The sequence below is a fragment of the Colobus angolensis genome, unplaced genomic scaffold (assembly GCF_000951035.1).
Source record: "Colobus angolensis palliatus isolate OR3802 unplaced genomic scaffold, Cang.pa_1.0 Scaffold376, whole genome shotgun sequence".
Lineage (NCBI taxonomy): Eukaryota > Metazoa > Chordata > Mammalia > Primates > Cercopithecidae > Colobus > Colobus angolensis.
In genome coordinates, this window is record NW_012117110.1 from 1446288 (window position 1) to 1455253 (window position 8966).

At 41.1% G+C, this 8966-nt stretch overlaps 1 protein-coding gene across 1 annotated transcript in view; it reads right to left on the bottom strand.

Annotated features, from left to right (window-relative positions):
- Positions 1-304: 304 nt before the first annotated feature.
- WHAMM (WAS protein homolog associated with actin, golgi membranes and microtubules) overlaps positions 305-8966 on the bottom strand; it is a 25985-nt gene continuing 17323 nt past the window's right edge. The window contains 5 exon segments of the mRNA XM_011953895.1: positions 305-1639; positions 3786-3862; positions 3864-4219; positions 7922-8017; positions 8251-8337. Of these exon segments, the coding sequence (XP_011809285.1) occupies positions 1332-1639; positions 3786-3862; positions 3864-4219; positions 7922-8017; positions 8251-8337 (924 nt within the window). The 3' untranslated portion in view covers positions 305-1331.

Consider the following 8966-nt stretch of genomic DNA (forward strand, 5'->3'; position numbering starts at 1 on the left):
GCAAGACTGTCTCAAAAAAAATTTTAAAAAAACAAAAAGACACTAGAAATAGGAAGATTTCTGTTCTATATCAGGACTTTGGAAACGAGGTCGATTCCTTTAGTTCTGTGGAAACCCAGGATTAATATCACCAGAGTGGGGGTGACAAGGTTAGTGGGGATGCTCGCACAGTCTGAGAAATGAATGGACTGTTTTGCATCAGTCCCTTCCCCTTTACCGATTTTAAAAATTTAAGGGGGAGAAAATATTTCAGCATGAGACCTCAGTTCCTGAGGAAAATAACACTATTCCTCCATCCTTAGTATTCACTTAAACAAATGTTTAGCTAAAACCTTATTAAAAACTTTTAAGCCCACCCAGGCACAGAAGGCTTTGCTTTTACAGCAGCTAAGGTATGTTTTCATTACCCCATGAGTGATGCTAATGCACTGTAAATAGTTCTTTATTATGAGTTTATGTAGTGCTTGGTGCCTAAAATAAATTTCATTTAAATATTTAAAATAACTCCTGAATATAAGCAATTTATTCTGATTATTGATAAAATAACATTCACATTCAAACCTATAAATCTGAGAAATCACTATTCCATATACACAGGAGGCCACAGTCGGTAGTCTAATAGTGCTGCTTACCAGAGTAATATAAACTTCTTTCAGAAATAGGGAACAATTCTAGATCACCCATGGTGAGAAATAAGTGCTCTTCTCTTAGGCCAGCGACACTTCCGATTGGGTCTTGACATCCCACCTGTGGGCTGGTGTGTGCAACTCTCATTTCTACTTCCCTCCCCAGTTTTAAGAGTCACTGCGTCACACAAAAGCTGCAGCATCAGCCAGGCACGGTGGCTCATGTCTGTAATCCCAACACTTTGGATGGCCAAGGCAGGTGGATCATGATGTCAGGAGTTCAAGACCAGCCTGGCCAACATGATGAAACCCTGTCTCTACTAAATATACAAAAATTAGCCGGGCATGGTGGCACATGCCTGTAATCCCAGCTACTTGGGAGGCTGAGGCAGAGAACTGCTTGAACCCAGGAGGTGGAGCTTGCAGTGAGCCGAAATCACACCACTGCACCCCAGCCTGGGAGGCGGAGCTGGCAGTGAGCTGAGATCGTGCCACCGCACCCCAGCCTGGGCAACAGAGTGAGACTATCTCAAAAAAACAAAAAGAAAAAAAAAAAGCTGCAGCATCCCACACAAGACCATGCTGATCTTCTGGGCTGTTATGTGGCCCATCTACCAGCACCCTGTTGGTGTGCTTTTCAATAGGTCTTAGCCTCACCCACTTTATTCAAGCCTACCGTGGCAGGTACTTTTGTCGAACTTGAGCCTAACCGTCCCACTGGCCAGGGTCCTGCTCGTCGCTGTCCTCCTCAGAGCCAGCAGACACCCTCTTGATTCTCTGGAGTGCAGCCTTGATGCTCCTCTCAAGGTCACTAGTGTGTCTGCTGCTAGTTGGTTTGCTGCTGAGGTTTTGGCCAAGATCAGGGTGAACTTTCTTCAGTTTGACCCCTTGCCTTATGGCAGCCAGAATGTGCTCATTGATTGAGGCGTGGGGAGGGCGCACTGCCGGCACTTCCACCTTCCGGAGAGGAGCTCTGCCATGCCTTAAGGAGGCCAACACTTCATCCATAGATCCTGAAATTGAGTAAGCAGAGCTAGTACCATCAAGAAAACACATTCCCTTCCCAGAACATTATTGCTATGAAATTGTTAAATCTCACATCAGTTAACACCATGATTTAAACAAACAATCACTTCGTTAAGCAAATGCCTTGATTACCTGCTAAAGATAAGCCTCCTGGTTGAATCCAGGATAGCTGAATAGCTCATGTTTTAGCTTAACCACTTTCTTTCTGCTAACTTCTTCAAATCCATAGCCACTGACAGGAACAGGCATGCACAACTTTTGTTAGAATTACTGTTTTTCAAGACAAATGTGATCTGTCCCTCCCATCCTGAAGAGAGTTACGGAAGCCTGGGGTGGAAGAGTCTCACCCACTGTAATGACCTCTGAAGGATACCTCTGAAGCTGTATCTCCTTCATTACCCTGTCCAGCTAAAATTCTTTTTAAAAAAATTTTATCCTGCTCAATTTAACTTCAGTCTTGGCTATTAGTCAGTGATGACTCATTCTATGACAATGAAGTGAGTAGGTTTCTACACATGAAAAGGCTTAAAATAAAACTTGAACCGGCAACTCAATGAACCACCACCAGAGGGGTGGCACTGGCACATTTTTCTATATATAATGTGTTTAATTCCACCTACATTACCCTGAGGTGGCTTATATACTTTATTTTTTGAGTATGTGAAATGCTGTCAAAACACAAATTAGATCAGAGCTTCAAGGCGTTGGTGAGGAGAAGCTATTTTTCACTCTGGCACCTGGAGACCCCTGAGAGGGTAAAATCTTTTATCGCCCGCTGGAGACAGGCCTGACTGTGGCCACTAATTTAGAGATCTTCCAGGTAAGGCTTCAAGATTAATAATCAATTCTAGTTCAGGATTGAAAGGCCATGCTGTGGCTAACAAAAGGCTATTTTGCTTTGGATTTAAACCTATACCTCCTTATTACAATTTCCTTCTGGGGGTAATGAGACAGGTTTCACAATCAAGGGCATTCTCTGGTGCAAATTCACACTTTCTTTTTCTTTCCTATGATTTAGCAGTGTTTGTGAGTTGAACAGAACTTCCCAAAACCATGTGCATTAAATCTAGGATGGGAATGTGGCACCCCACAAAGATCTGCCCACTTCCAAAGTCTGATCTAGACACAGCCATGCAAACTCTTTACTTTTCATTCACAGGACAGTTGTTGCAAACCCCATGGAAACAGGCCATTGGGTCTCCACCTAGTATTTGGACATTTTCATTTGTACCTGGTTCTAGGTACAGTGAAGCTCTGAACTCAGAATAGCCAGATTGCTCAATTAACCAGAATCGGTTTGGAACTGTTATATCATTGATAACACCTAATACAGTAACCTTGCACAGTTTAGGTGGAGGTGCTTAAGCATACTTTTAAAAACAAATTTACATAAATTTTGTTAGGATATTCTAAAGTGCACACACACATACCCCAAAGCAATAGGCTCCAAGTCTAGGCAGATTTAGGCCATTCTCCTCAAAACGTAATGTCTAAAGCCATAATTCGAATTCTGAGAACTATAGCCCTATTAAAGAAATTGTCAAGAGCATTCAGTGTACTGCACTTGCCAAGACAAGTGGCCCACTTTTTCTTTCTGACCCATTACACTTTAGAAAGACTTCCAACAGTAAGGGTTCCCAGTGTGCTAGTCGGTTTGCAAGAACAGCCTTCTACATTCTGGCTAATACGCTTCTACAGTAATTTCCAACCAGTATTCTGCTTAAAATACAAAAACTGGATTCTGTAAAGGACTCAGAGATGCAACAGTAAGCATAGTTTAAAACCGTATTGAAAAGTATTCCAATGGCAGAAATCAAATACATACTGAAGTCTTAAGAAACTTCAAATAGGTTGATACTTTAACCACCTCAGAAATCCCAAGTCATGTGACCATTAAATGTATAGAGATGGTTTCTTCAAACTGAATTAACATTTATGAAACCAGATTTAGGCTATACTATACTAACTGCAATGAAAGAATAATGATACTCAAGGCAGCGAATACTGGAATATTTTAAGGCTACAGAGAATTATAAAAATGATTTCCATTTGAAGATGATGGCTTCTGAAGCTAGAATGCTTCAACAGCTTAACAACTCTTGGGGAAGCAGGGACAGAATTCCAGTGGATTACCTGGACATGGAAAACTTTCCAAGGAGTCACGTGGTCTCTCTGCAGGTGATTCACACACTAGAGGAAGTGGCTGATCACCGGAAGCCTAAGTTCTGATGAGTTGCAGCTTGAGAGGATGAGGACAGAGCAGGGAGAGGAGGGGGTGGGGGTGGTGGTGGTGGCAGTGACAATTCCTCACTGGATTTGGAATGTGTTTGATCACCAACTGGAACAAAAACCTGGACAGGGATATTTCCATGACAGTCTTGACACTTGGGGCTTTTCACATTACCAGCTTCCGATAGGGGAACGCCTCTAGTTTTCCTAGAGGACGGGTGAATTACTGACACCGCCTGGGAAGCTGGCAAGCACGTCTGCTGGGAAAGGTTGCCTGGCAGGTTTGGAGCCACGGGTTCTGAGCCAGAGGTGTTTTGGACAGATTGAGCTAGGCGTTTCTGAAAATGAAAAACCATGGTGAGGAATCTGCCACAAGTGCAAACCATCAAAATGCTGAAACTTTCTAGAAATCTATAAACACATGCGTTTCTATGCATGGATGGTCTAATTCACAAAGTGGCTCCTTCTTGTTTGTACAGCCATCCTTGCTACCGAAGCCATTTTTCATGGATTAAAAGATAAGCATTTACATCCTTTGATCAAGTATTACCTTCTTTGTAGTAAAATGAAGATACGAAAGCATACATATAGAGGAAAATAGTCATCAATTTTTAGTATGGAAAATTAGAAATGCTAAAATACAAATAATAGGATATTAGTTGAAAAAAGTAAGACAAATCTATTCAAAATATTAAGTAGCCGGCAAAAGAGCAAGACGCTGTCTCAAAAAAAAAAAAAAGCCATAAAAAGTGAAATAGTACAACGCCTGAAACATCTGAAAAAATCAGATGACACAGTGTTCACTGAAAGCCAGACACATGTATTACGATTAAAAATGAAAAAAGTTCTATGAAAAATGCCAGCACAGTGGACATCCAAGTGGCAGCTATGACAGAGCCTGTGGATATTTCTTTTCTCTTACTTTTAGGCTTAGAGTTAATTTCATAATTAAGAAAATGTAAATTGAAAAAGTTCTGGTCTTTCATGTATTCATTTGATAAAGAAAAACCTAGCCCCACAAAGAGCTAATCTTGAGAGGAGGTCCCTAAAGAAGGCACTAATTAGCCAATAAAACATAAAATGTAATACTGTGAACTCATTAAAATGAACTAGCTCTATACATATTAACATGAATATATCTCAAAAACCTAAGTTAAAGAAACTGGCAAAGGATGCATTCAATAGGACCCTGTTAATGCAAACACACACACACCATGCAATCCATGATAAACTCAAGGAGTATTTCCATTTCCCTTACATTCTACTCCTTTCAGGACAAATAGCAACATGGCAACAAGCCCCCAAACCTCCCTGATGCAGACACAGCCATGCAGCTGCCGTCCTGCAGCCTTCTGTCAGAGAGCATGCCAGCAGAATTAGAATCCCAGAAACTGGGCCAAAGGGCTAAACGCCAGTGGTCATCCAACTGATCTCCATCCAACTGACCAGGTCATCCCTGATGGGGTTCCCTGAACCACCCAAGGATGCTTTCTGTGGCATCCCGGCTGCAGCATGTCACTGTGACTCTGGACTGTTAAGTTCTGCCTTTATTTTTTTGTAGAGACGGGGTCTCACTTTGTTGCCCAGGCTGGTCTCAAACTCCTGGGTTCAAGCAATCCGCCTGCCTCAGCTTCCCAAAGTGCTAGGATTACAGGCTTGAGCCATGGCGCCTGGCCGAGTTCTGCCTTATATTGCACAGGCAGTCTGTCCACCCACGATAAATTAAATCCTTTACCTCGCACAGCCCTTCAGATATTCAAAAAACTTCCTTGATCTCAACAGATACCATGTATCACATGATTTTATTTCTAGTTTTCTCCCTCTCCTGCTTCCTCCCTTCCAAATGTGCTCAAATTGGCTATGTCCCCTTTAAGGGTGGCACTTCTTGGTAAACACAGAACTCCCTTATTCTACACAGGATGCCACTGTCCATACATCCCAAAAACCCACAAGCTTTTGTCACACAGGTGGCTCATTAAGCTGAAGGAAACTGAATTCTCAAATTCTTTTACCCAAAATTTAAGCCACACAAACTTTCCTGTCACCCCATGCAAGCGCATACCTCCATATGAGCTTTTTTGGACTAGAAAACCAGTAATGTATCGCAATTTTGGGTGAACATGTTAGCATTTAACTAATTGTTCCAGTTTCGTTGGGAGCTTAGGAGGCCTGATTCTGTCATTTTAAATCTGCCTACCCCTCCCATTTTCATATCACCCACACACGAAAAAGTAATCTTCTGTATTGCCAAACAATTCCTTGATCTGAGTGAGGGCTGAGGAGACGGGCTGGCTGCCCTTGGATCCCTTCCTGTACACTGACTCCATTCTGTTCATCGAAACTCTCTTGGTGATGGCGACCAGCCAGTTCCTCTCCACCTCACTGGCTCTGCATTTATCTAGTATTCATGCAGCTCCTTGAATTCATGCTTTCCACTGCAGTTCACACCCAGGCCCCGATCCAGGGCAGTCACATCAGAATTTCTGTGGGTGGGGCTGGGCCTTAGTACGTAGAAGCAGCTCTCCAGAGGATCTGGATGTGTTGCCCAAGCTGAGAAGCCCTATGTGGCCCTGGAGTAAGACCTGGCTTCGATTGCTGCTGTTTAACCTTGAACTAAATTGTGTAACCAACTATTCTGAACCTTGGTTACTCATTTGTAAAGTGGTGATGAAGCCCTCTCACAAGGCTGTTTCAAGAACTAAGTGAGAGTGAATGTGAAGTGCCTAGCATGGTGCCGGGTATATGAAAAGCATGAGATACCTATTCCAGAATCTTTTCTGGGACAAAGTGGGTTATTTCCTTTTCTGGGGCTACAACAAACTTGGGTCTTTGTGATAGGGCTGGGGAATGAAGGCAGGTCTATGTTTTATGGTCAGTAAATTCAATGATATTCTTAAGCCCCTATTTACTTTTTTTTTTTTTTTTTGAGACAGAAGAATCTCACTCTGTTGTTCATGCTGGAGCACAGTGGTGCAAGTTCGGCTCACTGTAACCTCTGCCTCCCAGGCTCAAGTGATTCTTGTGCCTCAGCCTCCCAAGTAGCTGGGACTACAGGTATGCGCCACCATGCCCGGCTAATTTTTGTATTTTCAGTAGAGATGGGGTTTCACCACATTGCCCAGCCTGGTCTCAAACTCATGGCCTCAAGCAATCTGCCCGCCTCAGCCTCCCAAAGTGCTAGGATTACAGGCATGAGCCACCGTGCCTGACTCCCTACTTACATTGTTTTAAAAAACCTATTTACCGTTAGACAAATGTTTGAGGTGATGGATATGCTAATTACCCTGATTTGATCATTTACACATTATATACCTGTATCAAAATATCACACTATACCTCATAAATATGTACAGTTATTATGTGTCAATTAAAAATAATAAAGCAAAAAATTATTTTTTGAATCTTCATAGCAGCTTTTTTTAATTAAAGGAATTTATCTCTAATAATAAAGTCAAGAAATAGGAAAAAATTACAGACTCAGGATCATTTTGTGGAGGAAATACAAATGTAGGCCTGTAACAGAGGGCATAAAAAATAACATTATCCTCATAAGTATATACTTTAAAAAAAAAAAAAAGAAAAAGGAAAGTTGTAGATATCAAAAAAAAACCAACCCATTTTACTTTTAACAGGGCACTTTCACTACACTTATATCACAATGCTGCCTGGATAACATTTTAAAGAACTGTTTATTACAAATGAGGGGAAATGCCAGCTAAAGTCAAGGGAGTTGAACAGTTTTCAGTTTTCCCTGCCAATCTAAACCACCACTGCCAGTTAGGACTACTCAGTCAGGAGTGCAGAGCAGGAACCCAAGCGTGTTGTGATGTCAAAAACAGTAATTATTTTATATCATGGGTTTTGAATCACTGATATTCTATTTTTGTTGTTTTTTATTGATATACCAGAAATAATGGTATTTTTTAAATGTTCACGTTTTGCATGACCTGTTCTTAATACTTTATACTTTCCTCTTTTTTAGGGTGGTCTTCATTTATTTCCCCAGAAGTGTAGATGAGGTGACTTTTTATAGAACTTACATCTTTAAATGTTCTCAATCGTTGGAGTGTTTTTTGACGTTCTTGGTTGATCCATTCTTTTTTCTTTTGCTCCTCTTCTTTTATCTTGTCTCTTTTCTATATTTAAACAAATGTATATTTCTAAATTGCTCAACATTACAAAAAATGTCTCAACAAAGAAAGAGGCTGTACCGCAACATTACCACCCCAAAGCTGCGCCCAGGCTGCAGGCCTGGAGGCAAATGGCTGACAGCTGCAGGTCCAGGGCAGCGCAATTCCAGTTTCCACAAGTCTAGGCCTACATGTCACGCTACACAAACACAGAACATTTTCCTTCGGAGGAGACTCACCATCTGAATACTGTGATGCTGACGAGAGTATCTTATGCTTTCTTCAGCCTGTTGCAATCTGAGCCGATGATTTTCTTTGCACTGATCCTGGTAGAATAATACAAATCACCTACATGGTTTTTAATATTACCCTGGTACAGCATAAAAGGTTAAAAGAAAAAAGCACTGCCTTTGGGCTGTAGTGTAAGGCATTCATTAATATTAGTTCTGGTGCGGCCCAATGGTACTGTCTCCTCCACAGTCTATGATGAGGGTTGCCTGGCTGCTTATGTAAATAATTTTTTCCCAGCAGAGTGCTTTAAGAGATGAAAAATAATCCACCAACCCGTGAGAGGACATATAGGGAGCCCCCACTCTTAAATGGGATGTGTCCCAACAATGTTTTAATGTGATTGTTTTAAACACATTTCCCCATAACATTATAAAAACTAATTACATTTCCAAGCATACCTACAAAAGCAGGGCAACCTACAAATACCTGAAAAATTATAACTGTGTTTCACTTGTGCTTAACCACTCACTATACCAATATATAATAGGCTATATGTACATAAGATCCTTAATCTATGTAAAAAATAATACAGTAATACTCACAGATAATACTAACACTTATTGAGTAGGTTTTAGCCTCAATGCCAAGTACTTTTCATGCCTTATGATACTTTATCCTCGCATGAAATTTGTATTATTATCAATATTGTCTTTTTTTTTTTTTT